The following is a 27,176-nucleotide window of genomic DNA, read 5'->3' as shown; positions in this document are numbered from 1 at the left end:
ACGGCTAAGGGCGCACCGAGCAACCCGCCGGAGTCGGTTCATTTGACCCTGGGGCCCCTCCGTAGTCTGAAAGGAGTGCCGCGAACTCAAGCCATCTTTTCGGAAGGGAACATACCTCCCCTTGAAGGGGGATCACGTTGCTAAAGTAAAAATTTTGAGCGCGCTCTGTACAGAACACTCAAACTCTTGGCTTTCTGCCCACTGTAAAGATAAAAGTGGGTCGGGCATGGCGCTGGCTACGTTAAAAGGTAACGTACAGGAATGTCCAGACATTTGCATGGTGTTGACTACATAGTCGAGGTGGTTTTGCCCATAACAAAAATGGCGTTGAAACAATGTTAACCGGGTACAGTCACGTGGTCAAAGACCTGGCAGTGGGACAGTATGGCTTCAAATGACAAACGGATGTTATTATTATTCACTTCCGGGTGAGACTAATCGGGCGCCATCTTGTCTTGTTCGCGAAGAAGTAGAAGCATCGAAAGGGTTGGAGAGGTATTATAGGAACGGTGGCGACACGGTGTTCCGGAATCAGAGTGGGTAAGTGGTGGAGAACGATTAGGCGTGGGGACTTTCCGGGTCATTAGAATCTTCTTGGTTTCTGTGGCGAAGGTAGCATAACTTAAACACGTAGGCTGCGTACGCTGCTTGGCGCGACCGCTGGAACCTCATCTTCCTTAAAGCGGTGGCGTCCGCCTGACTTGGTGAATCATGGCGCTGCTCCCGGTTTAAAGGAAATGTTCGTATTAAGGAGAGTGCTCGCGACCTCTCCCTCTAACTGTGAGAGTTCCCTCTAGGAAGAGAAGGGAGTGATTGTTGGGCTCCCGACCGGCCGTTAAGCACTGCGCGTGCGCAGTGGGAACCCCCCCCCCCCCCCCGCTTATGGGGAGGGGGTGCAGGGGAGCAGAGGAGGAAGGGGCCCGGACCTGGACCATCTCTGCTGTGCACCTCCGATTCCGCAGGCGCAGCGAAGGGCAACTGTGTCCTTTTAACTAACTACAGTTAGGTTCCTTAGTTTGTATTAATGTGTTTTTAAAGTCATAGACACTATGTGTTAAGTAAGCTTCGGGAAAGAAGGAGGTAGCTTCCAACGTTTCAGTTTTATTATCCTGTGATGGATATTATTGTCATCTGAACATCATGGGTACTCGACACATTTTGGTTGTTGGTGGTTAATTCATAGAACAAAATAAACTTGGAATTTCTGGTTTGAGTGCAGCAAGGCAAACGCAACAAAAACCAGAACCTTGAAGGTGTTTTGTAAGGTGTTACGTGGCTGTAGGTAAGGTAACAGTAAATCAGTTCTTTTAAGATGGTGTTGATTGAGACTGTATGTTAAAATTTTGTTGTTGTTGTTAATAGACTTTGCTTTTTTAGGACAGTTTTGATTTACAGAAAAATTGAGCAGATAGTACAGCTTTACCATATGAACTACCCCCCAACCCCCCTCAGAGTTTTTCCTATTGTTAACATATATTAGTGTGGTACATGTACATTTGTCACATTGAATGGACCAATATTGACACATTATTGTTATTTAAAGTCCATAGTTTATTCACATTTTCTAAGTTTAAACCTAATGTCCTTTTTCTAGCCCAAGATCCTATTTAGAACACCCTATAACATTTAATTGTCATGTGTCCGTAGCCGTCTTTGGTTGTGACAGTTTTTCAGGCTTGTTTTCTATGACTGTTACAGGCTGAAAATTCTTACAGTGAAGACCTAACTTCAGTGCCTCAGAATATGACTGTATTTGGAGACAGGGTCTTTAAAGAAGTAAAATGGGGTCGTTAGGGTAGGCCCTGTGTGCTATAATGGTGTCCTTATAAAAAGAGCAGTACACAGAGGGAAGACCACATAAAGACAAAGGTAGGAGACAGCCATCTACAAGCCAAGAAGAGAGGCCCCAGAGTGAAACCCACCCTGATGACAGTTTGATCTTGGACTTCTAGCCTCCAGAACCATAAGGAAATAAATTTCTGTCGTATGAGCTACCCAGTCTGTGGTACTTTGTTATGGCAGCCCTAGCAAAGTAATACAGTGACCTTGACAGTTTTGAGGGGTACTGGCTAGGGATATTGTAGGGTGACCTGCTATTGGAATTTGTCTGATGTTTTTCTCATGATAAGACTGGTATTAGGAGTTTTGAGGAAGAAGATCACAGAGGTAAAATGCCTTTTTCATCACATTCTATCAAGGCTACATACTATGAACATGACTTATCATGTTGATATTGTCCTTGATCACCTGCTTGAGGTAGTGTTTGTCTAATTTCTCCACTGTAAAGTTACTCTCTGTCCACTCCCTCCTTTCCATATTGTACTCTTTGGGAAGGAAGTACCTTTGCACAAAGGACACTTAAGGAGTGGAGAGTTAAGCTCTCCCTCCTTTAGGGTGGAGTATCTACATAATTTATTTGGAATCCCTCCGCATGGAAGATTTGTCTCTTCCCTCCAATTTATTTATGTCAGTAAGGATTCAGTAGATATTTATGTCATAATTTGTGTTATAATCCAATAATACTTTATTTTATTGCCCAGATTGTTCCAGTTTTGGACATTGGTAGCTCCTTCAGTTGTCTACTGTGCACCTTTGACATGCCCCCCATCTTCCTCCCCCCCCCTTTTTTCCCCTCCCCCTTTTTCCGAGCATCTTCTTACTTCCTGGCACTACAAGATGCTCCAGGCTCATTTTGTATATTTCTTGCCCTAGTTCTAAGAATCAGCTATTTCTCTAATGATCCCTGATTCCTTTACTTTGTTAGAGAATGGTATTAGAACCAAGACGTGTCCTTTTTGCCACTGAGGGGTTGTTTCCTTTAGGCTTTTTACATTTCTTTTTTTTTCTTCCAAATTTATTTTTCAATTATCACTTTTTTTTCGGTATCTATAACCAAACTATTCAATTCTCCAATATTTTTTGACTACCTTTCTTGAGCTGCAGACTACAAAGTATTTCAATATATACTAAAATGCATGTCACATCAAATATCAAAAAAGGTTACTACATTTCAAATAATTACAAGATTAACTTTGTTAGTGCCATTTCCACCTAATCTGAATTGATCCAAATGATTTCTTTTTGACTTTGAGATCCATTACCTGGAGTGTAAGACTGAAATGGCAGGGGAGAAGAGGATTGTTGCGTTTTTTGGTTTCTAAACTTTGTGTTTGATGTGAGAAACATTTCATTATATGCACCAAAGGATGGGTGTGTTACTGTATTTCTTTGATTTTGAAATTGATGCTTAAGGGCTTTAAAACAAGCACTACAGTTTCATTCTCATTTATCTGTCACACAGTCTAAGGGATGACTTTTGCAAATATTAATGTTTGTCATTTAAGCAAGTAATTTTAAGAACCTCAAAGCAATGAATGTTCTAATATAGAGTCATGTAAGAAATAAGATAAATGACAGTCATTTCTGGCTGTGTTAGTTTCTTAGGGATGCTGTACCAAATTACCACAGACTGGCCTTAAAACAACAGAAATTTGTTCTTTCACAGTTCTCCAGGCTACAGATATGACTGAAATAAAGATTTTGGTAGGCTCATGCATGTGTGCTCGACAGCCCTCTCTCTCTCTCTCTCCCTCCCTCCCTCTCTCTCCCTCTCTCTCTCTCTCCCTCTCCCTCTCCTTTTCTTTTCTTTTCTCTTCTTCTCTCTTCTGTCTCTCCTCTAGGGGAGGATCCTTCCTTGCCTCCTTCTAGTTTCTGTTGGTTCCCAGCAATCTTTGGCTTTCCTTGGCTGTAGACACTTTATTCCAGTCTCTGCTTCTGTAGTCATGTGGCATTCTCCCTGTCTTGTGTCTTCTTCTAAAAGCACTAATCATTACTGGATTAGGACCTGCTTTAATCCAGTATGACCTCAACTTAACTGGACTACGTTTGCCAAGACCCTATTTCCAAATAAGGTCATGTTCACAGTTAATGGGAGTGGAGGTAGGACTTCAACATATCTTCTAGGGGGACACAAGTCAATCCATAACACTGGTCAAATTCATAAACTAGATTTTTATAGCTCTGTGCGATAATGTGCATAATCTGCAGCAAATCCTGGTTGTTGATCTTTCTGTTCTTCCCAAATCCCAGTTGTTTCCAAGGAAATAGCAATTAATTTAACCCTGTAAAGGGAAAGTCTTGTAGCCTGGCTCATCAATAATCACATTTCTCTAAACTTGAGAAATGGAGCTTAAGAATCTTTAAAATTAAAGCTAAAGGAAGAATGAATAAATTGGAATTGATTTTTGATGTTATAAAGTCAGAGTAGCAGTACTAGAGTTTCATCTTCATTGTTGAATATTAATATATTTACTTGATAATAAATTTCAGTGAATGAGTAAAATGTTTTACCACTTAATATGGGCAAAGCACTTTGGAGAATTCAAATAACTATTAAGACATTTCCACTGCTCTCAAGAAGATTCTCGTTTGAGCCAAGACAAAACACGTGAAGATTTTCATGACCAGCTTCCTGATTCTTCGTATCTTTAAAAATCTGTAGTAGATTTATTTTAAAAAATACACACTCATGGTTAAATAATTCAAAGAATATAGAAAGATAGTGAATAAAAAATTAACGTTAACTCATCTCTGTTTTCCCTCTCCAGAGCTTACCAATTTTAAGAGGTTTTTGGTAATGTAGGAATTTTCTATACTAAATTGTGTTCTTCTTTAAAAAAAAGGAACTTCAAGTGGCATCATTATTCATCCTGTATCACATGATTTTTTTCACTATACAATTCATAATAGAGTTCGTACATCAGTGTATGTCAGCATATAAAAGTCTACTTTATTCATTTTAATGGCTGAATAGGAGTCCACTGTATGGTTCACTCTTATCTCACCTACTGCCCTTTGAGTGTCACTGAAAGCAGATGTTCACTGTTACAGACATGCTGCAGGTTTTTGAGTTACATGGTGTGTATGCTCATCCATGGTTTTAAGTCCTTGAAGTGGAGTTGCTGGGTCAGAGGGATGATTATTTACAATTTTGATAAAATACTTTAATGCTAACTTGTCTTCCAAAAAGACTGAACATTTGGTGTTTTACCTACACCCTTGTTCAACACACCCTCTGTAGCCAAATAAAGTTTCTCAATTGCAGATTTAATTGAAGCATTTTATTAAATAGCTTCTAACTTCTTACTTCCTTGACTTTTACTGTTACCTTCTTTGCTGTGTTTTATTCTGCTCTGTTTCTCACAGTTTTACATCCTTTCCATATTTTTCTCAGCCTAAGTGTATCAATCATTGTATTTGAATAATAGCTTCTATAAAAACTTTAGGGGGAAAAGAGCTTTGGAAAGCATAGTAAAACTAGAAGCGGTTGGTTTTAACAAACAAAAATGGCTACAAATAATACAGATCACTCTTGAAAATATGCAAGTAAAAGCTCTTTGTGCGTAGGAAAACATGGAAGTTTTTGTTTTGTTTTAATAAAAGCTGCAACCTATGATGTTGTGAGAAGTAGGGACATTCCAAAGATAAAATGAAATCTGGATAAGTCTTAGATTGCTTTAAGAGAAGAAAATGGAATTGAGTAGAAGTGGATTGGCTTGATCACCTGTCCCCACCCCCAGTTGTAAACTTGAGTGCTATCAAAAACAATACTGAGAAAATCTTAGTGGTGATATTGACCACTACTTATTGAAGCTTTCTGTGCCAAGTTTTTATATGTTTCCCATTTAATCCTCACAGTAACCCTATGAGGTAGACATTTATTACATTCACCACTTTACAGATGAGAAAACCAAGGATTAGAGAGTAGTTAATTTGCGCATATTCACACAGCTATTGAGTGGTATAGGCAGGCATCATGAACCAGGGCTTGTGTTCTTAAGTCTAGGTGACAAGTGGTAATCAGAAAACTTAAAAGGGGAATTGAAAATGTTGGCCATGATAACCATTAAACAGGAGTAAGTAAAAGAAACTTAGTTTAGAGTGATTTCTAGAAAAGTAAATCTATGTATTGGAAATGATGATAGGGAGTCAATATACATAATTTTCATCATTAAAGTGGTTTTATTGTGTGCACATCTATTTGCAACTCCAGTGCGCACTGTGTAGCGCTAGTTATAATGCCTACATTGTATGAGTTTACAACCTACGACAGAAAAATCTATGCAGTGAACTCTGATGTGCCATTAGAGCTTTGGAAAACATAGCAAGCTCTGCTTACACCAGCTTTTTTGGTTCTCCTGTATATAGGTCAACAGCTTTCTTATCATTAACCTTTAAAAGTAAACAGGGAAAGAAGAACCTGTAGACCATTCGTTTCTTCATTTGTTGCTTAGTGACTGCTGGTCACTTGCTTTAGGGCAGCAAGAAGCTGTCTGGTACCTTTGGAAGATAAAAAGATGAATACATTTGTCTTTCTATCAGCTTTAAAAAGGTATTAATCTGGGTATTAATCTGAGGACTTCCCTGGTGGTCCAGTGGCTAAGACTTTGCCTTCCAGTGCAGGGGGGTGCAGGTTTGATCCCTGTTGGGGAGGTAAGATCCCACATGCCTCATGGCCAAAAAACCAAAACATAAAAACAACAGAAGCAATAATGTAACAAATTCAATAAAGACTTTAAAAATGGTCCACATCAAAAAAAATCTAAAAAAAAAAAATTAATGGGAAGAAGGTGAAACCGTTTGAGGGACAAGTTGTTCTCACCTTGCTGATGTAATTTTTAAACTTAGAATTCCATAGAAAAATCTGAATTTATTACCTTATTTGTACCATTTAAGTTCATGTCAGATGGATGAAATCTTTTAAAATGTTTGTTGTTCCTTTTTTTCTCAGCATATATGACAATTCCTAAATTGCTTGACATTATTTTGTATTGTTAATGAATTGTTCAAGTAAATAAAAAAGATATTTTTGAAAGAAAAATGTTTTTAAAGCTTTGCCTTCTCATTTGTGATGTACCTGTTTCCCTTAACTTTATAATGGTAAATCTTTTCTCATTATAAAATTAATGGAAGAGAAAGTTCAAATTAATTTGGAGATGATCACACTTCCGTGTTGCATCTGTAGAATTTATTTTTATTAGTTCAAATAGCTCTTCATAATTTAAGTGCAAACATACACTTCTTTTTTTTTTTTTCAGGGCATAAGTAATCTTGCTGCTATGCTTCCAAGCTGTAGTTCTGAATCAACCTAAATTTTAAACAGAAGGTGAACCTCTGAGGTCAGTCAAAATAGCAGTTGGTATTTCTTCTGGGTGTTCCTCTTTATTTATTTAGTTACTTTTTAATTAAAGTTAATTAAAGTTTTCAAGAGTGCTAATGAGTTATTGGTCTTTAAAGGGCTTTAAAGGTATAGTAAGTATTTTTAGCTTGGAATTGATACCCAGTACAGTTGTTGGCCTCAGGTGTGGTACTATTTAGTGCCTATTTTGCCATATTCTAATAATCCCATTATAATAGAATATATTAATACAACTAGAAGATAAGTGCACTTGACTCATAAGTAAACAAGGTATAACAAAGGAATGCATCTTTCCTAATGTACAGTGTTCTTCAGTTGAGAGGTCAGGATCTGCCATTGACAGAACTATGTAACATTCTGAGAATGCTGCAAAGACTGTGGTTGCAAGCTCTAAGAGCCTGGATTGTAGTAGCCAATTGTCGTATTAAAGTTGGTGTCTGTTACTTCCTTAATATCTGGCTTTCCCACTTTTTGTGACCCTGCAATAAATACTAAGGCGTAGTTTTGTATTATTTTTAGAATAGAGGAAAGGGTCAGTCTGACACGATTCATTTAGTAAACATTTATTTAATGCCTGCTATGTGCTAAGTCCTGGGGTACAAAAATGAAGAAGCATACTCTGCTTACTATGTGTGTCATTGGTACTTGAATAGGGTTGTATATCAGTGTTGGATGAAGTACAGAGATAAAATGACTGTAAGCATTTAAAACTTTTTATTATGGACGTTTTCAAACTAGTTTACAGATAAGTAAACTAGTGTGATGAACCCCCCTGCCCCCATACTCATCACCTAGATTTAATAGGTATTAATGTATGTTTTTCCCCTCTACTTTTCCATGTTAATTATATGTTAAGAAACCTGGTCTTGGGTAGTTCCCTGGTGGCCTAGTGGTTAGGATTCCGGGCTTTCACTGCCGTGACCGGGTTCAGTCCCTGGTCGGAGAACTGAGGTCCCACAAGCTGTGCGATGCGGCCCCCCACCAAAAAAAAAGGAAAGAAAAGATACCTGGTTTTGTGGACTGTCTCACCTTCTAGATTTGTCTGATTGTTTCTTTTGATACTATTTGGCCAGTACCTTTTTCCCCTAATAATTCCTTTACACTGAAAGTGAGAGCTGAAAGCTCAGTTGGATTCAGGTAAACATTTTTGGTGAAAATATTCATAGTGCTTCTGGGGATGTAATTTTGTATCTCGTGAGGAGACACTTAATAATCTGTAGGGATGATATTTCGGCAACCTTTGAATTTTTGATTTCCCATCAGCTTTTCTTCAAAGACTGCCTGAATCAGCTGTTTTTATTAGGTTTGACAATATGGCAATGTTCTAAGTCTTTTCTACCTTATGCATTCATTAACTATAATTTATAAGGAAGAGTTTTCTTTCATTAGCTAGAGCTATCTGGTTACCCTCTTCAGTGAGCCTTGGTTTGAGGGAGGCTAAATCACTTTTTTTTTATAATCTTCAAAATAATTACATTTCCAGAGAGTTATATTGGGAAAAATTATATTTTCCCCCTTTTGAGCTAAATTGAATAGAGCTGTGCTTGCCCCCAAACTCTTGACATCAGCATTAACATGAAATTTTATACTCTTGCTTGCCAACTAAAAAATTCCAATTGTCTTTGGCAACCTTTTGAGCAGAATTTTAGAGCTCTGATCACATAAATGTATCATCATATAATAATTTCTGATGTGTGAGCTTTAACATTAAAGAACACTCATTCTCATTTTTAAGCTATGTTTATTTTGTTGAAGACAGAAAATCAGATACACTTTAAAAGTCAGGATGTGGGATCAAGGAGGACAGCCTTGGCAGCAATGGCCCTTGAATCAACAACAATGGATGCAGTCATTCCAGCACCAGCAGGATCCAAGTAAGGAAACAAATTGAATTTGGGGAACGGGGGAGGGGGTTGTCTAGAGATGAGTGGGACATAGGCACTGGAATTAAGGGAGGTAGAGTTGGGATTGGTTTATTGGATCATTTTATGGTCAGATTTTAATTTTTTCTTGTAAATAATCTTACCTAGCATACATATTAGGGAATGGATTTCCCTTTGGAAGATTTCCTCAAAGAGTAGAAAGCTTTATGTAGATTTTAATATTTTTAAAACTGATTTAGTTCTTGTTTTCTAAAGAAAGAGGAAAGTCTTAAATGTGTTGCTTAATCATACTTTTGTTAATTCGGAATCTTAAAATTCTATGTAGATCATAGTCAACTGATGGTATGCTGTATCATTTTTAAATTTCTCTTTAATATGGAATATTTCAAGCATATACAGATGTAGAAACGAGTATAGGGAGCCCCCTTTTATTACTTAGCTCCTGCAGTGGTTAATTCGTAGCCAATTTTAACCTGATATGACCCCTTCCACTGTCCTGCCTTTACTGGGTTAATCTTATCCTATTTCTTTTTTTTAATAGCTACATAGCATTCTGTTATAGGACTGTACTGTAATAAATCCACTTTTAGATGATAGATTGTCTGTGACTTTTTGCTTTTTGAAGTCATTCCCGTAATTTTGTATATGTACCATTATTACTTGTCCAATTATTTTCTTAGGAAAAAAAAATCTAAGAGCTAGGTTTGATAGATCACAGTTGTACATTTAAAAGTTTTAGATGTACATTGTCAAGTTTAACTTCATTTTCATCAAAAGGTATGAGAATATATTTATTTAATCTTTGCTAAACTGAGATGTAAAAAACTGTATCTTAATCTACTTTGTTTACTTTATTAATAGAATTAGATCTTAAAATGGTAACTAGATATTTGATGAAAGGAGGAACTTTAAGATAGCAGAAACAATGAATTTTGAATAAAGAATGGCTAAGAAGTTGTTAAGGAGATATATTTTGACTAGAGAAGGAAGTTAAAGATGCTAAAGAAGGGTGACTGAGAAGGAACAAGAATAGCTATCTATATTCACGTGAGGTATATAGGATCCAGAGTAGACCTGGATGGGACCTGTTAGAGAAAGAGTGAGGTTAATCATTTGTTTTTATAGTGGTTTAAAAAAGGAATAAGAGTTTAAAAAAATTCAGTAAACTTAAGGTGCAGGGAATAAATTCTCTTATGAGTTAATATTAGAAATTGGTTAAGTGTTTTTGTGGATGTCTTAAGTAATTTTCTGAATGTCTTAAGTAATTTTTATTATTTTATAGCCTGAGTATGGGTTAGTTTTATGTATTATTTTCAACTATAACATTGTGTAATATTTAAAATCTCTAGTAAGGAATAACTGAGAAGCTTGTTTTACATAGAGGCACTGTTTTTTTAGCTCCTACATTCTGAATGCCAAATTCTGCTATGTTAAATTATGTTAGGCCAGATTGACTGGGCTGCATTGGCTCAAGCTTGGATTGCCCAAAGAGAAGCTTCAGGACAGCAAAGCATGGTAGAACAACCACCAGGAATGATGCCAAATGGACAAGATATGTCTACAATGGAGTCTGGTCCAAACAATCATGGGAATTTCCAAGGGGATTCGAACTTTAACAGAATGTGGCAACCAGGTTTGTTGTTTATGTTTTCCAAATATTAGGACTATTTTTAAAATAAAATGAGGATTAAAATTAAATTGTTTAATTTGCTTAGTTTTATGACTTCTTGAAATTAATGCTTCTTAAAGACTAGGCAGTTTCAATTATATTTGACCTTGAAATTTTGTGGTTAAAATTATTCTATACTCATCTGCTAGCATTGTGGCACTCAGTTTGATTCTTTTCTTGGTTCTTCATTCCTAGGCTGACAGGGGCTGGGAACACTGGAAACCTCACTTGGCATCTAGGGAAGAGAGCATTCTATGTCTCTCTGTTGCAACCTCTGGCCTTTTCAGCAGCAGCACTGGCAGAGCAAAACATGTCTAGTCTCTAATTAAAGAAAAATTGTGTCACTATGTGACAAATTAGTCTGTCAAATATACTCTGCCCCTACCATCCACCCATCTCTCTCTTCCCTTTTTTTCAGATAGTGAAGATCTTCCATAAGTTTTTATGTTAATTTTTTTTGTTTGTTTGCTTTTTTACTTCGCAGTATGACTAGGTTCCTTGATGCTAGTTCAGTTTTCTATGACTTGTGTTATTAATTATTTAACAGTCACTTCACGTTTTTATAGGTGAATCTTATTTTGATTATGCTAATGGTGAAGTCATAGCTCCTTTTCTTTATTAGTACTTATTATTGTTTCTCAATGTAAGAATGGAAAACTCAGGAAGTAATCCTCTAATATCACTTTTAAAAGAATAACGAATATTCTAATCTTTAATACTGAGAAGTAGTTCATTTCTAGTTTTCTGGAGTCTGTGCCAAATTTTCCCACATTTGAAAATGTTTTGGTTCCTAAGTTCATCAGTGATTCACCCTGGCATTCCCACTTCCCCAACCCACTTCCCCAACTTTACTCTGCTGGTGTTCTTTGTGTCCCAGGCAAGTGATTTACCTCTGTGTGCCTCAATTTCCCTTCCTGAAATTGGCAAAAATAGTACCTGATTTCTCCCTACCTCACAGGGATGTTGTGAGGATAAATGTGTTCATGGAAGAAAGGAATTATATAAAAATCTCAAGGTATTATTTTTATGGTATTGTTACTGAACAGAAATAGAAAAATTCAACAGAAGATTGCTTTGGATTTTGTTATGTTCATTAAAAATAATTTTGGGCATTTGGTTTCCATTTGTTTAGGATATGAATTAGAGTGGAAGTTAGCTCATTCGAATTATTTATTAGATTAATTCATTGCTTATTTTTAAGGTATGCAAAAGAAATTGGACCAAGAAGTCATAAATTTTTTAATCTTTCTTTACTGAAAAATGTAGCTTTCTTGAGATCTTAAAGATGTGTGCTGATTTTGTTATAACCCCTGTTGAATGTTTTTATGCCTAAATCCTGAATAGAATGGGGAATGCATCAGCAGCCCCCACACCCCCCTCCAGAGCAGCCATGGATGCCACCAACACCAGGCCCAATGGACATTGTTCCTCCTTCCGAAGACAGCAACAGTCAGGACAGTGGGGAATTTGCCCCTGACAACAGGCATATATTTAACCAGAACAATCACAACTTTGGTGGACCACCCGATAATTTTGCAGTGGGGCCAGTGAACCAGTTTGACTATCAGGTGAAAGATATTTTGTTGCTTTAATATTGTAGATGTGCACGTAATCCATTCTTTGGAGGTGTCTCATCAAGAGTACCTAAGATATGTGTTTCACTTTTCAGTCTTGTACAGATAAGCACATATTATGTCTCAAAAAAAGTTATCAGTTTTTGAGTATTAAAATCATTAGATTTTTATTTTCTGGTTTTTGATTTGCTTAGGAAAATGGTATAAAGGATTGTTAGGGAAAAATTTGGATAAAATGCAAAATGTGTAAGTGCAATAGCTATATGATGTTTTGTTTTCTAATTTCAAGGTGGTACCTTTAAACATTAAATAAAGTTTAGAAAATGCACGGTAGTTGAATACATTATTTATCAAAAATTATGGTTAAGACATGAATAAAATACATGAAGAACATAGATCATCTTCCTAAATGCAGTTCCTTCTGCTATGTAGAGTTAAGACATTTTCTAGTGTTGTCGTTTTTTTTCCATTCTGACATGACATGTTAATGGAATTGTACATAATTTTCTTTGTAGCATCTAATTCATTCCTAGGGACATAGAACTCTATGGGGAATAGTGTCATTAAGAGGGGCTATATTTTCTCTAATCACTCTGCCAGGGTCCACCCTTAAATTATAGTGCTAGGTGTCATTTTGAAATAATTGATTGCAATCGTTACCTTTAAACTGAGCTATCATTTAAAATTTTGGGAAAAACCCATGTTATTTCACTAATTGTATGGATAATGGGCATAATCGTAAACAGTATTCACCTTGAGACAGTAATCCTCTTAATCATTCAGATACTTTTTGTATATGAATATTTGGTATACAGATAGGACAGTTTCTCTTTGTTTTGAAAAAATGTAGTAGTGGGGAGCTTCTACTTAGACAACATTTGCTTGGTAGGTCCCCATGCTAACAAGACAAAGAGCTCTGCTGGCATCTGGCTTAGAAAAGCATCTGAAAATGGCAAAATTACAAAAAAAAAATATAATGTTATGATTCAGTAGCTTTTATCTTAGCTTAAAATAGATATTTCTTGCAAGATGATAGAAATAAGTTCATAACTAGGAAGTTGGAATTGATTTAAAACTTTTTTTTCCTGTGGTTTTCTAGTTACAGAAAAACTGGCATTTATTTGATTTCTTGGTAGTGGAAGGATATAAATGGATTCAGAATGAAAAAGCTCATTTATATATCCTTTTTTATACTTCTTGAATATAGTATATTATCAGCTGGATTTTATATGGCTCTTTGCATTTACGTAGGCAGAAAATCTTTATCTTTCTTAGGAAAAGTAAGCCTAGGTTCTTGGGGCTACAGAAATATCGGTGGATATTAGAACCATGGAATTCTTGGATTTGCTGCACACATGGATTTCTACTGTCCCAGTTCATAACACACGTGTGTCCCAGAGAGTATGTTGTATTAATGTGAAGAAAAATAAACTGCAATACTCTTTCAGCATGGGGCTGCTTTTGGTCCACCGCAAGGTGGATTTCATCCTCCTTATTGGCAACCAGGACCTCCAGGACCTCCAGCACCTCCCCAGAATCGAAGAGAAAGACCATCATCATTCAGGGATCGGCAGCGCTCACCTATTGCACTTCCTGTGAAGCAGGAGCCGCCACAAATTGGTAGCTATTTAAGTTTAGTGAACCACATTTGGCATGATTTTTTGATCATGTAAAAAGGATGTTTTATTTTCTTAAATTGTTCTAATACTCTGATATGTTAGGAAATGATACTTTAAAATCCTATCTTTTTATAGTCATAAACCTTAAAATTACAAAAAAGATGCATGCTATCTAAAATCTTTAAAATTTTGAATATGTTTCTTTAAAATGAATCTTTACCTTAAACTCCAGGTTTTGTGATGAAATTTAAATTTATTGTGACCATAGCATGTTGATATTTCTTCAATGTTGATAGCTACATTATGCCAGTATATGATCAGTTCCCCCTTTAAAATCTCCTGTTCTCTCTCTATGGACTCTTTGCACTCTCAGTTCATCTGATAATACTGCTGTCAGATTAATTTCTTTATTTCACTTTCCATAGTGTTTGGCAGAAAATTTTAATTTTTAAATAACATAATAGAACTAGTTTATTGCAACTGACAAGTTACATATTTATGTTCCTTTTTATCTGGACATCCAAATCTAGCACTTAAGTCTTTCTCTTTTTTTTTTAATCACAAAGTAGACATTTTAGGAAGATTCTAACTTCTGTTTTAACTTAAGGAATAATATTAGTTCAGATGAATTCTTACTGTGAAGGCTTGTGGTTTTGTTTAATTCTGTTCTGTTTTCACATTTTAGGAAGCAGCATAGTATAACAGTTGGCTGTGAATTAGCCCACATCACTACTTATTGTCTTTGTAACCTTGAGCACATCACTTAATCTCTTTGAGCCTCGGTTTCCTCACTTAAAAAGAGATGGAGTAATAGTAGTGCTCTTTTAGGGCTTTTGGGGATTAAGAGAGATGATGGACTTCCCTAGTGCCTTGGCACATTATAAGCATTAAGGCAGTGTTCACTCTTGCTATTAAAATTGATGATTTTAAAGAAAATCATTATGTTTAGTGGATTTTTTTTTTTTTTGGCGGTACGCGGGCCTCTCACTGTTGTGGCCTCTCCCGTTGCGGAGCACAGGCTCCTGACGCGCAGGCTCGGCGGCCATGGCTCACGGGCCCAGCCGCTCCGCGGCATGTGGGATCTTCCCGGACCGGGGCACGAACCCGTGTCCCCTGCATCGGCAGGCGGACTCTCAACCACTGCGCCACCAGGGAAGCCCTAGTGGATTGTTTGTATTACCACTGCCTTGCTGGAGAATGATAGTATTTGTCACTAGCACTCAAGTGGCACCAGAATTATTTTTTTTTAAGTTACAAAGATTGTAGAAATTTAAGAATAAGAAACTCATGCATTTACAATTTTTACTTAGCTGACTTATGAATATTTTGTCCCACGTGAAACAGATGCAGTAAAACGCAGGACTCTTCCAGCTTGGATTCGAGAAGGTCTTGAAAAAATGGAACGTGAAAAGCAGAAGAAGTTGGAGAAAGAAAGAATGGAACAACAACGTTCACAGTTGTCCAAAAAAGAAAAGAAGGCTGCAGAAGATGCTGAAGGAGGAGATGGCCCTCGTTTACCTCAGAGAAGTAAATTTGTAAGTAGGCACTCCTGACATAAAACTCCTTGTGACATCTGTGTGAAAAGTTAGTTGACTTTTTCTGTCTTATTTGACTTGGTATGATAATCTCTAGGTCCATCCATGTTACTGTAAATGGCATTGTTTCTTTTTTATGGCTGAGTAATATTCCATTGTGTGTATATGGAATATTACACATGCACACCACGTCTTCTTTATTCATTCATCTGTCAGTGGCCATTTAGGGTACTTCCATGTCTTGGCTACTGTAAATAGTGCTACTGTGATCATGAGGGTGCATATATCTTCCTGAATTAGATTTCATCTTTTCTGGATATATGCCCAGGAGTGGGATTGCTGGATCATATGGGAACTCTATTTTTAGTTTTTTAAGGAACTTGCATACTGTTTTCCGTAGTGGCTGCACCAATTTACATTTACAAATATCATATGATATCATTTATATGTGGAATCTAAAAAAAAAGATACAAATGAACTTATTTATAAAACAGAATAGACTCACAGACATAGAAAAACTTATGGTTACCAAAGGGGAAAGGTGGGGGGAGGGATAATTTGGGAATTTGGGATTAACAGATACACACTACTATAAAGTAAACAGCAAGGACCTACTGTAAAGCACAGGGAACTTTGTTCAGTATCTTGTAATAACCTATAATGGAGAAGACTCTGAAAAAAATATATGTATACTGAATCACTTGCTGTACTCCTGAAACATTGTAAATCAACGATACTTTAATTTTAAAAAAGTATTGAAATAAATAGATATTAATTTAGCTTATACAAAAGTATTAATGTCCTTGAGATTACTTTCAGTAAGTATATTGGAGATTGTTTTTATGTATGTATTGTTGAGGGTAGTAAGGAGAAAGGGGACAGCAAATTAAAACATTTCATTCCAGAGAGAAATTATTCATTGGAGTGCTAGATAATAGGCTTTACCTTGACAAACAAGTCTGTGTTCTTTTGTTGTAGTACAGCTAACTCCCTAGTGATGGACTATAAAACAAAACTATACTTACACCAACGGATGTAATAGCTTTCATAGTTTTTGACATAGGCACTGAAAGTAACATAAAGTTTTAACTCTTTAATAAATCTCCATCAGTGGGCTTCCCTGGTGGCACAGTGGTTGAGAATCCGCCTGCCAATGCAGGGAACACGGGTTCGAGCCCTGGTCCGGGAAGGTCCCACATGCCGCGGAGCCACTAAGCCCGTGAGCCACAACTACCGAGCCTGCGTTCTAGAGCCCGCGAGCCACAACTACTGGAGCCCGCGCACCTAGAGCCCATGCTCTGCAACAAGAGAAGCCACCGCAATGATAAGCCCACCTACTGCAGCGAAGAGTAGCCGCTGCTTGCTGCAACTAGAGAAAGCCCGCATGCAACAGTGAAGACCCAGTGCAGTCAAAATAAATAAATATTAAAAACTAAAGAACTCCATCAGTTAGATGGCATTGAGTGGCTTAGAAATTTTTTTGTTTAGCAGCAGTATGCTCCTAGATGGTATGACAGCCACAGCACTGGCCAGTAATGCAATTCAGGAAATGGTTCTTCCTCCCAAGGCCATTTTCTGCTTCAGCAATAAGTCTCAAAGACAGCAGATTAACTAGACTTAAGCAGATTGGCTTTGCTTAAATTCCATGAATGCCATAAATTACTTTTATTTTTTAACAAAAGAACCGTGCCAAAGATGTGATTTTATTCTGGGTGTTATATCGGTAAGAAACAACAGGCTGCCACTATTAAAGTTTACCTTTAACAAAGAAAAAAAAATTCTTTTCAAAAGACATGAAATAGTGGATTTTCAGGTTTGATGTTTTTTTTTAAGTGTCAAAAAAACTGTTTGGAGATTATCCTCCCTCTTCTCCCTGGTGCTTTTGGACTTGTGTCACATGTATCTTCCCCTGGTTCAAATAGTCTTTCCATAGTTGTATTTAGGTGATCACCTTGTCTTTTACTTAGTAGGATTGTTAGAGTGACTATGGAATACTTCTTTGCCTAAAGAAGTCCCCTTTTTAAGGTATGCTCTCTGGATACTGAAAACCTAAAACCATTCAGAGAGACAAACTGCTGGTATTTCCTCTATCTGAAGTAGACCTCATTTCTTGCTTATCTGTCTGTTACGTAGCTAAAAAAAGCAAATTTCACTAGCTAGCTGATATCTGGAAACTGACTTTAGATTTTTAAGTCACATGATTTTAGGTAAATAGCTTACATTTACAGCTGTAAAAGTTACACTGAGGGCTTCCCTGGTGGCGCAATGGTTGAGAGTCCGCCTGCCGATGCATGGGACACGGGTTCGTGCTCCCGTCCGGGAAGATCCCACATGCTGCGGAGCGGCTAGGCCCGTGAGCCATGGCCGCTGAGCCTGTGCGTCCGGAGCCTGTGCTCCGCAACGGGACAGGCCACAACAGTGAGAGGCCTGCGTACCGCAAAAAAAAAAAAAAAAAAAAGTTACACTGAATAATATGACTGTGGTGCATTTATCCAAAATTCTACACGCCACTCATGTCAGGACCATCATATATAATGGATATTAATTAAATCAGTCTCTGGGCCTGATGTGCTTCTAGTTATTTATAAAATAAGGTAAAACTTAGAAAAAAAATTGAAAAATAATTGAAATTGATTCTCATAAGTCATCTTGTAGTCTTAATATTTCCTCTCAGGTAACATTTTAAATTATCAAATGAAATCTATAGCACAAAAATGTAATTTAGAGAAATTTCATTTTTATATATGTTTCATAGACTTTAATTTGGGTTTTAAAATAGAATATATAAGATAATTATTTTATATTATAAGCATGAATTTGGGCTACCCGAAAGTGCTATTACTTTTTTTAGGATAGTGATGAGGAAGATGAAGACACTGAAAATGTGGAGGCCGCAAGCAGTGGAAAAGTCACCAGAAGTCCATCTCCAGTTCCTCAAGAAGATCAAAGTGAACCAGAAATGACCGAAGAAGAGAAAGAGTATCAAATGGTAGAATGTTAAATTTCTTACCTTTACCATGTACAGGCTTAAAAAAATTTTTTTTAATTGAGGTGTAATTGACATGCTATGTTATATTATAGGGTTTATCTTGTTTATAATTTTTTAAAATTATTGGTTGGCTATCAGACTTGAGAGAGAACTTGTGAAACAGTTATAAAATGTATATTTGCTGGGTGATAATGTCTGCAAAATCTAAGTAACATAATGCGAAATCACAGCTTATAAAGCAGTTATTTAAGCACATTTTTAATTAAACAGTGTTTTACTACATGAGACCCAAGAGAACATTTATTATTTATTATTTTTCTAAAATGTGTGTTTTGAATACTGAAAAAGATTAAAAGGCTGCGTAGAAGTATAAATTTAGGAAGCACTGGATTGAACACAGTTAAACATATTTTTTCATTGCAAGATTTCTCAAAGACTTCAGTGCCTATAATGTGTATTGTCAATTTCTGAGTTTGGGAATATAATGTGCTGCGTTTCTCATATTGAAAGACCAGTGATATTTGAAATGTCTTTAGATGAAGCTGATTCAGTATACTCTTATTTTAGTAGATGAGTAATCTGAATCCCAGAGAGGCCCACATTTGAAACAGCTGTTGGTAGCCAAACCAGTGCTAGAATCCAGCTCTTATTTCAAGTCTATTGTACGCTGTGCTATAGTAATCAAGAAAAAAAGGACTTCATCTCACAGAATGGAATGACTGCCTTTTTGTTATTTTCCTTGTTTTTCCCCTCAGATTTTACTTTGAGCTGAGGGTTAATGTAAGTTCCTAAGTGACATAAGAAACTAGTATTGTGCTGCTTACTAATAATATTATTAAATGAAGGGATATTCCTCTCAAAACACTTGTGGAAACTTTTATTAATAGGGACTTGAAAAAAATACTTTGTCTCTAGAATTAGAATTCAGTTTCTCTACTATACAGATAAATTCATATATATATTTTTTAATCCACATGATTTTAAAATTTTTAAAGTTTTGATAATACAATAATTTTCAAGATACTCTTTTCCTTGGAATAGCTGGTCTGATCTCTTCTCTAAAAATGTTTTATAAAATGGCTTTGCCTTTTAATTTTTTTGAAAATGTCAAACTATCAGTAGCTAGAATAAATTAGAAAAAAAATATAAAATATCCTTCCTTAGATGTTGCTGACAAAAATGCTTCTGACTGAAATTCTACTGGATGTCACAGATGAAGAAATTTATTATGTAGCCAAAGATGCACACCGGAAAGCAACGAAAGGTATATTGTGGGTGTTCTTGGTTCTCTTTTTCTGGGGGTCTTTTGGTTTTGGTGGCTACTTTGGACTTTTTTTGTTGTCCTTGTTGAATTACTAGCAGATTTTGAATATTCTCTTGCATGTTTTAACTCTTTGGGAAAGGTTAGATTTGTAGACACCATATTAAAAACTATACAGATATTTTTGTTTTATCCAACCTACCGGAGCACAGATTAGCAGTTTTGCTGTTGTTCTATAAAATGTATTGTGGAAAATTCTTGATGTTCAATTTCACCTGATTTTTTTTTATATATATAGATACCATGGTATTGGTATATGATTTCTAATACAACTAGTTTGCCTAATGAATTATGAACCTTCAGAATTTTCACAGTTTACCACTTATAATTTTTACAGAAGCAGCTAATGTCCCCCCCTCCCATATTTTTAGTAACACTTAAAAAGTATATTGAAAGAAAAATTTGAATTATGGGCCATACCTAAAAAAAAAAAAATACCAGTGTACTGGTCAACATTTTTCCTCATTATCAACCAATTACAGCTCACATCAGAATTATAATTTCAAGGCCAGACATGCTACTGGTTTAAAATGAATGTTATGTTTTTAATGTTTCTTCTCTCCCCAAAAAGCAGCAATAGTAGTAGATTTAACAATACCATAGACTCTCATGACTATGAAATCGTGGCTATTTGTGTTAACATGTTGTTCCTGTTGTTGATGTGATACAAAGCTCCTGCAAAACAGCTGGCACAGTCCAGTGCACTGGCTTCCCTCACTGGACTCGGTAAGTATTCTCCTTATTTGTGAGAGGGCCTTAAAGGGAAAAATGACACTTACCTGTCTCTCTACGTGTTCTGTTTTGAAACTGTACTAGTCCTACACAGTTTATAAAATTTAGGTTTTAGGGTTATAGCCTCTAAAAGGTTTTTTTTCTTTTTTTTTTTACTAAAGCATTCACAATGGGATTATTATAAATGTGGTGGCTAATTCATAGTTTATTAGTACAAGTTATAATAGTTCATAATTTAGCCATGATAGCATTTAAGCTCACTTTCAGAATTATTACATACATGCCGTAGGGAAAAACCTATCCACTATTGCTCTTAAGGACCTTTATTTAGATTGTGTTGCAGCAAGTCAAGTTTTTACATAGAGGAAAGGGTTTATCTTACAGCATGATAGTAGTGATGTGTTCGTAATTTGCAATTTGCATGATATATTATCAAGTATATAAGAGCTTGAATTTGCCTTTTCCACATCATCATTTCAAATTAATATTTGTGAGGGTCAACAGAAATGGGTAAAACCAAATGCCCATGTGATTTTGTTATGATTACTATTTAGATCACTTCAGGGTGGGGAGCAGTTTTAGCACCAAAGCATTTCTGCATCAGTGAGAATTACAGTATTCCAACTTTGTTAGGAAAAAAATATTTAGCATCCCTTGGATTTCTAAGCTTTGAATAAAGAAAGAGTTAATTTTAGAAATATTTTCAGGATCATCATAAATTTGAGTAAGGTAGTTTGAATTGATTATGCTTTAGTAAGGCTTTGTTACTGCCCTATTAAATGGCTTTGTTGGTTAGCATGGACAGTAAGACAATAATTTTCAAGATTCCCTTATGGTGAGAAATATATGAAATATTCTTGAAAGAATAAGATACTAAGTATCAGTTTTCTTGAGGATTCTGTGTTCTCCTTAAGCATTGTAATTTATACTCCTCCCCACCCCGAATAAGCATATTCTTCCAAGAAAAAGCAATGAAAAAAGAAATGAGCTTTCTTCTCGGACCTTAAAAAGTTTTTAGTGCCTAGAATAATTTTTACATATGATAGACTGGGCTTTATGCACACAGGTGGACTGGGTGGTTATGGATCAGGAGACAGTGAAGATGAGAGGAGCGACCGAGGTTCTGAGTCATCTGACACTGATGATGAGGAATTACGGCACCGAATCCGGCAAAAACAGGAAGCTTTTTGGAGAAAAGAAAAAGAACAGCAGCTGTTACATGATAAACAGATGGAAGGTATATCTTTTAGACTCAATGTTTGTACAGTTCTGTTCGTATTTCTTTTTTTAAATTTTATTTATTATTTTTTTTTGCGGTACGCGGGCCTCTCACTGTTGTGGCCTGTCCCGTTGCGGAGCACAGGCTCCGGATGCGCAGGCTCAGCGGCCATGGCTCACGGGCCCAGCCGCTCCGCGGCATGTGGGATCTTCCCGGACCAGGGCACGAACCCGTGTCCCCTGCATCGGCAGGCGGACTCTCAACCACTGTGCCACCAGGGAAGCCCCATATTTCTTTTTATTTTATAACCATCTTAGAAATACCAATGATAGAATCAAGGCTAGATTATAAATAATATGTGATGTAACTGAAACTAAGGTGTTTTGGCTCATTTGCAGTTTTTATCAAAGTCAAAATTGATTGTAAAAAGTTATAGTTTATAAAAGTTTTTTTGTTTTGTTTTGGGAGACATTAGTTCCATTGGCTGTAAGTTAAGCTATTTAGTGTATTTTTATTTCTTATTAAAGTTCTTAACAGGACTACCCTGTTGGTCCAGTGGTTGAGACTTCATCTTCCAATGCAGGGGGTGCAGGTTTGATTCCTGGTCAGGGAGCTAAGATCCCACATGCCTCAAGACCAAAAACCCAAAACATAAAAACGAAGCAATGTTGTAACAAATTCAATAAAGACTTTAAAAATGGTCCACATCAAAAAATCTTTAAGAAAAAAAAAAGTTCTTAAAATGAAAAAACTTTTGAAAGGGGAAATATATTGTAAACCATTGAAAAGTAATTTGTGCTAGCATATTTAAGGATAATAGAGGACTTTTTAGAAGGTTTTTTATGTAAAATGCTGTACATGTATACAGTTCTTAGTTTATATAATGATACTAGGAATAATGAAAGAATATTTATTTAGAATTTCTTTTTTGAAAAATCTTATTTGGACAATTTGAGAAGTAATTATTAAGAGTTAACAGCCAAAAATTTCCTATAAATTACTTACTTACCTTCAAGTTGCCTTACTGTACAAAAGGGAAATCTTTTCTTACTTGCTTTACTGTACCTCTACACTTTGGTACTCTATTGCTGTACTGTCCAGGAAGGCAGCTAACTGCATGTAGCTATTGAGCATTTCAAATGAAGCCAGCCCAAATTGAGATGTGCTGTAGGTATAAAATACACACTGTATTTCAAAGACTTTACATTAAAAAAAAAAAAAGCAGATTATCTCAATATTCTTTTTAACTGATCACATGTTGAAATGATAATATTTTTTATATGTTGGGTTAATAAAATATGAAAATCAGTTTCACCTGTTTCTTTTTACTTTTTAAATGTAGCTGTTAAAAATCCCTGAATTGCTTATGCATTCTATTTCTGTTGAACAGTGCTGCTGTATTTTTGTAGTCTGATAGCTTGAAATTTGGTAGCATGGGAGTTTTTTCATTGCACGTTTGCCTTTCTTACTGTTTTTGTCTTTTTCTGTTTCAGAAGAAAAGCAACAAACAGAAAGGGTTACAAAAGAGATGAATGAATTTATCCATAAAGAGCAAAATAGTTTATCACTACTAGAAGCAAGAGAAGCAGATGGTGATGTGGTTAATGAAAAGAAAAGGACTCCAAATGAAACTACATCAGTTTTAGAACCAAAAAAAGAGCATAAAGAAAAAGAGAAACAAGGAAGGAGTAGATCAGGAAGTTCCAGTAGTGGTAGTTCCAGTAGCAATAGCAGAAGTAGTAGTACTAGTAGTACTGTCTCTAGCTCTTCGTACAGTTCTAGCTCAGGTAGTAGTCGCACTTCTTCCCGATCTTCTTCTCCTAAAAGAAAAAAGAGACATAGTAGGAGTAGATCGCCAACAATTAAAGCTAGGCGTAGTAGGAGTAGAAGTTACTCTCGCAGAATTAAAATAGAGAGCAATAGGGCTAGAGTAAAGATTAGAGATAGGAGGAGGTCTAATAGAACTAGCATTGAAAGAGAAAGACGAAGAAATCGAAGTCCTTCCCGAGAGAGACGTAGAAGTAGAAGTCGCTCAAGGGATAGGCGAACCAATCGGTCCAGTCGCAGTAGGAGTCGAGATAGGCGTAAAATTGATGATCAACGTGGAAATCTTAGTGGGAGCAGTCATAAGCATAAAGGTGAGGCTAAAGAACAAGAGAGGAAAAAAGAGAGGAGTCGAAGTATAGATAAAGATAGGAAAAAGAAAGACAAAGAAAGGGAGCGTGAACAGGATAAAAGAAAAGAGAAACAAAAAAGGGAAGAAAAAGATTTTAAGTTCAGTAGTCAGGATGATAGGTTAAAAAGGAAACGAGAAAGTGAAAGAACATTCTCTAGGAGTGGTTCTATATCTGTTAAAATCATAAGACATGATTCTAGACAGGATAGTAAGAAAAGTACTACCAAAGACAGTAAAAAACATTCAGGCTCTGATTCTAGTGGAAGGAGCAGTTCTGAATCTCCAGGAAGTAGCAAAGAAAAGAAGGCTAAGAAGCCTAAACATAGTCGATCGCGATCCATGGAGAAATCTCAAAGGTCTGGTAAGAAGGCAAGCCGCAAACACAAGTCTAAGTCCCGATCAAGGTAGTATACTTTTTAAAGTATTTTGTCTGATTTTTAAAAAAAAAAATTTGACTGAATTTATGCAAAGTTGAAAGTGTCCTTTCTCTCTCTCTCTTTAATAAACTCAGTTTGGTACTTGATAAATGATCATAGTCTTAAGTAATTTTAGAAATCCTATATAATATTATTTATTTGAAAATTGCAGATTCTTTAGTATAAAATACATTTTTATTTTTAAATTTTATCTTTTCCCTTTCTTTTTTTCAGATCTACAACCCCTCCCCGTCGTAAACGCTGAGGAATGATGTGGCAAGAATGCCATGATGTTTAAAAAATTCCATGAGTTTTAAGGGCTTGTCTCATTATAGAGGCACATTGTGGCTGTGTAGGTGAAACCAGAATTTTTTTTTTTTTAATCTGTAAATAGGTGTACTTTTTCCAAATGCTGCTCCAAGTTACTTAATAGGATTTCTTTGTATTACATTTTTTCAAAAAATAGTGCATAATAAGACTATAAACATGCCATTCTCTTTCAGCTGTAATGTTCTTAAAATTATTCTTGAATGTACTGTGATGTCAATAAAGCTCTTTAGTTCATTTTTGTTAACCTCTTGCACATTAATTTTATGATTTTAATCTAAGGAACGTACTTTTATAAAAAGGCAGCTGGAGTTTTGTATAACAGATTTTAAAGGTACTTCCTCTCATCTCCCCCAAAGAAAATGGTTTTAAATTAATAGTTTGTCAAAATCTGTAAATTGTACCCATGGATTTTTGTCAAATTTTAACTATAAGGGTGTAGAAGAGGGCCAGAAATAGATCTTTACGTTCATTTGGAAGCATTTGACAGCTTTCTAAACTTTTCTTCCTGTTTTGGGGATTTTCAAGTAATATGTTCTCTGTGTGTATAAAGTATGGTTCACTCCTGTAAAATGAAATTGCTGGATTCAATCAGAGCAGTGCACCATTAGAATTATTTATAAGGAATTACTGTGTTTGACAGTAGCAGCAGTGCAAGTCTGGAACTATATTCTGCAGTTTCCCACTTCTGTTTTAAAGCATATTTTAAACACTTTGGGGTTACTATAGAACTAAAACTCACAATTTGATATATTTATTTATATTTTTAAAGTATAATATGACCTCAGCTCAGTGGAGGAATACTGTATTATTCAGGTTTGTGTCAGTTTCATAACATTAAAATTTGGTTTTGTCAGTTTCTTAAAATTATGATCAGTGAGTGGTCTAGCAGTTTAAGGCAGTCATAACTTATGAGTAAAACGAGGCTCTGCAGGCACTGAAATGCTCAACTGAAATGCTTTTAGGGTCCACTTTATATGATTACTCACTTATGCCACAATAGATAAATCTTTGAAAACAAATGCTTTTAAATTTTAAGTTAAAAAGGAAAAAGCAGGTTCAGGTCACAAGAGTTTTAGAGTATGCCTTGTTACCAGCAGTAGTTCATATTAAAGTAAGCCAGGTTTTTGCCAAGATCAGTGTTTCCTCAAAATGAAGGTAGAAATAGACTTATAATAGTGTGCTCTTGTACCTCTACATAGGTTCTTAAATAATTTTGAGCAGTTACGCACTTATCTAGAGGAAGTCAACTGTGAATAAATGCATGTTTACCAAAATGATTGTTTTACAGTGCATTTAGTTCTGATATTTATTAAGTTGACATTTCACACAATAACTTTTAAATAGTTTGGAATTCTATATAGTTTAGACATCAGTCACATCTGAGATAAGTAAAGGAAAATGTGCAATATTTTTTATGTAGGTGAGCTAACACAGTGTACCTAATTGCGGAATTATCTGATTAATTTGTAATAGATAAGTTGTATAACATTTTCATATCTAAAGATGTTTTTTAGATCAATCTCAAGTGAAATAATATTTTCAGAATAAAATTCTACAGAAAAAGTCTACTGGCTATGATATGCACATTTTTAAGCGAGATATGAACTAGAGCCAAAAGTAGCATTTGACAGTTTGATTTACTCTGCCATAATATGCAAGCTTCTTATCTGTAGATATTTTTTAAAACATAGTCATGATGTATGTGATTATTAGTAAATACATCAGTATTATAATTAGATATTTGGGTTTTCAGTTTAGAGAATTCATCATTTCACTGACATTAATGGAGTATGTTTACCTTGAATGGTAAGATTTTATAAATAGGGCTTCCATGATTTGGGATGTGAATGCTAAAACTTATACGTAAGTTAATTAGATGTGTAATTTGGTTATGAAGTCTTTTCTAAAATGATACCACCAGAAAATTAATAGATTAATTTTTTGAGACAATCATTGGTCTGGATTGGTTAATAAAAACTGTCTTAAGAGGTTTTCTTTTCAAATATTTCTAGTGTATTAATCATACTTGTTTTTGTGGAATGGGGGTAAACCACACCATTAAAAGAATAAAATGTAATTTGGAAAGAGGTAATTATAAGATTTGTTTCAGGCCCCAAAATATAAATAAAGATTGGTGTGGAATTTCAGTGTATATGTTTCCTGCCCTTGTAAAATGTCTTTTTAAAAAAGCATCTGTTTCTAATGGTATAACACAATAGGTGAATCTTTTTTTTAATGTCTGAGTTATTTTGTTTCTTCAAAGGAAGACCTGAAGTATAAATAGTATTTTTAATTTATTGAAGTTTCTAAAATGTGCAAAGCATGGTTTAGTGGAAATAGTATTAGATTCATTGGATTGTCCTGCCTCTGCTGTTTGATATATTTTGGGCAAATCACTTAATCACAGTGGAACTCAGTTTCTTCAGCTGTATAACGGTGGAATTAGATTATCTCTAAGGTCTTAAGTTCTTCAGTTTTAAGTAGAATTTGGTTGTAATGTCTAAACCTTATATGA

General features: G+C 35.6%; 1 protein-coding gene across 6 annotated transcripts; it reads left to right on the top strand.

The window, feature by feature from the left end:
* Positions 1–432: 432 nt before the first annotated feature.
* Positions 433–26,786, top strand: PNISR (PNN interacting serine and arginine rich protein). 6 transcript variants are annotated; one of them, XM_082669074.1, is made up of 13 exons: positions 433–540; positions 7,098–7,178; positions 8,958–9,072; positions 10,526–10,714; positions 12,095–12,318; positions 13,773–13,944; positions 15,288–15,478; positions 18,330–18,467; positions 19,632–19,731; positions 20,461–20,514; positions 21,587–21,757; positions 23,233–24,319; positions 24,566–26,786. In XM_082669074.1, exons 3-13 carry the CDS (start codon positions 8,985–8,987, stop codon positions 24,594–24,596), a joined length of 2,445 nt encoding a protein of 814 aa, XP_082525200.1. In that variant the 5' UTR covers positions 433–540; positions 7,098–7,178; positions 8,958–8,984; the 3' UTR covers positions 24,597–26,786. The 6 variants fall into 6 exon arrangements, with proteins under 6 accessions (XP_082525200.1, XP_082525199.1, XP_082525201.1 ...); XM_082669073.1 differs by having other exon boundaries at positions 8,954–9,072; XM_082669075.1 differs by having other exon boundaries at positions 8,934–9,072.
* Positions 26,787–27,176: the final 390 nt, after the last annotated feature.

Source organism: Grampus griseus, assembly GCF_964374135.1.
Source record: "Grampus griseus genome assembly, chromosome: 13".
NCBI classification, from domain to species: Eukaryota; Metazoa; Chordata; class Mammalia; order Artiodactyla; family Delphinidae; genus Grampus; species Grampus griseus.
The sequence above is the reverse complement of the archived record's forward strand: the minus strand, read 5'-3'. Positions and strand labels throughout refer to the sequence as shown.

Coding starts and splice junctions, on each gene's coding strand:
- PNISR (XM_082669074.1), top strand. CDS start 8,985: ATGTGGGATCAAGGAGGACAGCCTTGGCAGCAATGGCCCTTGAATCAA. Junction 20,515..21,586: donor GGCTTCCCTCACTGGACTCG/GTAAGTATTCTC, acceptor TTATGCACACAG/GTGGACTGGGTGGTTATGGA. Junction 24,320..24,565: donor AAGTCTAAGTCCCGATCAAG/GTAGTATACTTT, acceptor TCTTTTTTTCAG/ATCTACAACCCCTCCCCGTC.